A 1997-nucleotide genomic window follows, 5' to 3' on the forward strand; every position below is an offset into this window, starting at 1 on the left:
GGTTGGATGAAGTAATAAGTGGGTTGACAGGTTTGCCTAATGACACCTGGAGACTTGCACCTCACTTCCTTTGCTTGTCAAGAAGACTTTCTAGTCTAATCTTTCAAAGTGCAAATATATATCTGGCTGTTTTCTTACTGGTTACTTGATGTAAGTTTATACAAGAACCTAATGGGCTTGTGCTAGAGTCATCATGGGGTACCACCCATCATCTTTCAGCTATTCAAGAACTGAACTTGATGAGGGATGGAATTTTATTCAGCTCTCATTCCTTCCAAGATTATGGGAGGTTTCTTTGGTCTGTTAGCCATTATTTACTCTTATAAAAAGTAATCTGTTGCTGATAACATTTACTCATGACCTGTAATGTAAACATTCAAAATTGACTTCATGTCTAGTGCACATCCCAGGTAATTTCAAAACAGGGGATGAGATTCTGTGTACAGTAGTGAACTTCAGTGCATTTTAGCAGTGGGGTATGCATGATTAGCAGTAATTCATGAAAGTTGAGAGCATGGCAGCAGTTGGCTGTGTGTATATATATATATCCTTTATTTAGATTTGTACTTTTCATTATTTTCATTTACATTCAGTATTGTTATTTTGCCTTTCAGAGAGCATTTTGATGAAGTCTTTGGCACAGAACCATTGCCTGCTGACCAGACAAGTACACTCCCTGTTGCCACTGAAGCATTTAAGGAAGCCGCAAGATTTGTAAAGATATTTGATCTTAAAAAGGACAAGAAAAGATTTGAGATTTTTACAAGGTATTTACTTTCATATGTTGAATGTTGAGAAATGTGGTAATTTTTTCTGCAGCTAATTTTTAAAAATTATGGGGACTTATGGGAACTTAAATTTTAGGATTTTTGAAATGTTTGCTAAATATCTGGTGTCTTCTAGATTTTATGTAGCACTTGTGAGATATAACATACCTGTAGAATTGAAAAGAGTTTGTTGTAATTAATGGAAAAATTAATTTCATTACACTCTGAGGCCAATCTCCCTAGCCATTATATTGTTGAAAAAGACTTTGTATAAGTGAGACTAGAAGATAGTAGTAAAATGGTATATATATATTTGAAAACGTGTAATTTTTGAAATATGATCTAGAAATATCCAGTTTAGGATATTCCTTCATTTGTTTGTAAAACTTATAATGAATGATGATATATGAGTGTCAGGATATAACAGCATATAGCATTTAGTTATTATGGTTAATTACTTTATTTACAATTTTCAGTATTTTGGTTTTATTAAGGCTAATAGCTTTTTCTCTCCTTTCTTTTTCTACGACAAGATACCTTTTGGCAAGTATGGATAGTGAAAATGTGAAGCAAAGTTATGTGTCGTGTGGGATGAACAAAGAACTTACCTTGCACTGGATTCAGCACATGAAGGATGTAAGTTGGTGTTATTAATGGATGATCCTCTTTTACATAGCACTGCTTTCTAATGATTGACCAAACCTATAAGGTTATAATGTTGTTAAGAGATTTGTAGTTAATTTGTAGATTTGTAGCAAATTTTGTGTAAGACATTTTGAGTGAATAGAGGGTAACTGGACTGCACCTTCATTTTTAACTGTAACCATAATTATTCATTCCATCAATCTCTCGTCTCTTTCCAGGTTCTTCATATAACATGTAAAGTGTTAGAGAGTTTACAGGCAGACGTGTCATCGGACAATCGTTTGATATCACTCTACCTGCACCTTCTCCTTGCCTTCACGGCCACCAACACTTGGCGAATTATTCGTGCCCCCAACCTTGAACCACTACGACCAGCTCTCAATAAACTGACGGAAAATATAATGGGGGACTTGGTGTGCAGAGGCCTTTACACAACCCTCAATGTAAGTACCTAGTTTAAGTATTGATTCTTGAATTATATGCATACATAGTGTATGAGGAAATTAGATGCACATAATGTGGCTTGTTAAAAGGTAAAGATTTGGAACTTGATGAATGTTTAGGAATATGACATCAAGTATTACC

The 1997-nt window shown here is 34.6% G+C and overlaps 1 protein-coding gene across 1 annotated transcript in view; it reads left to right on the top strand.

The window, feature by feature from the left end:
* LOC119589516 (ubiquitin-protein ligase E3B-like) overlaps positions 1-1997 on the top strand; it is a 15034-nt gene that overhangs the window by 3450 nt on the left and 9587 nt on the right. Inside the window, exons 3-5 of the mRNA XM_037938116.1 lie at positions 615-767; positions 1301-1403; positions 1631-1855. Of these exons, the coding sequence (XP_037794044.1) occupies positions 615-767; positions 1301-1403; positions 1631-1855 (481 nt within the window). The remainder of the gene's footprint in view (positions 1-614; positions 768-1300; positions 1404-1630; positions 1856-1997) is intronic.

This window comes from Penaeus monodon, chromosome 25 (assembly GCF_015228065.2).
Source record: "Penaeus monodon isolate SGIC_2016 chromosome 25, NSTDA_Pmon_1, whole genome shotgun sequence".
Lineage (NCBI taxonomy): Eukaryota > Metazoa > Arthropoda > Malacostraca > Decapoda > Penaeidae > Penaeus > Penaeus monodon.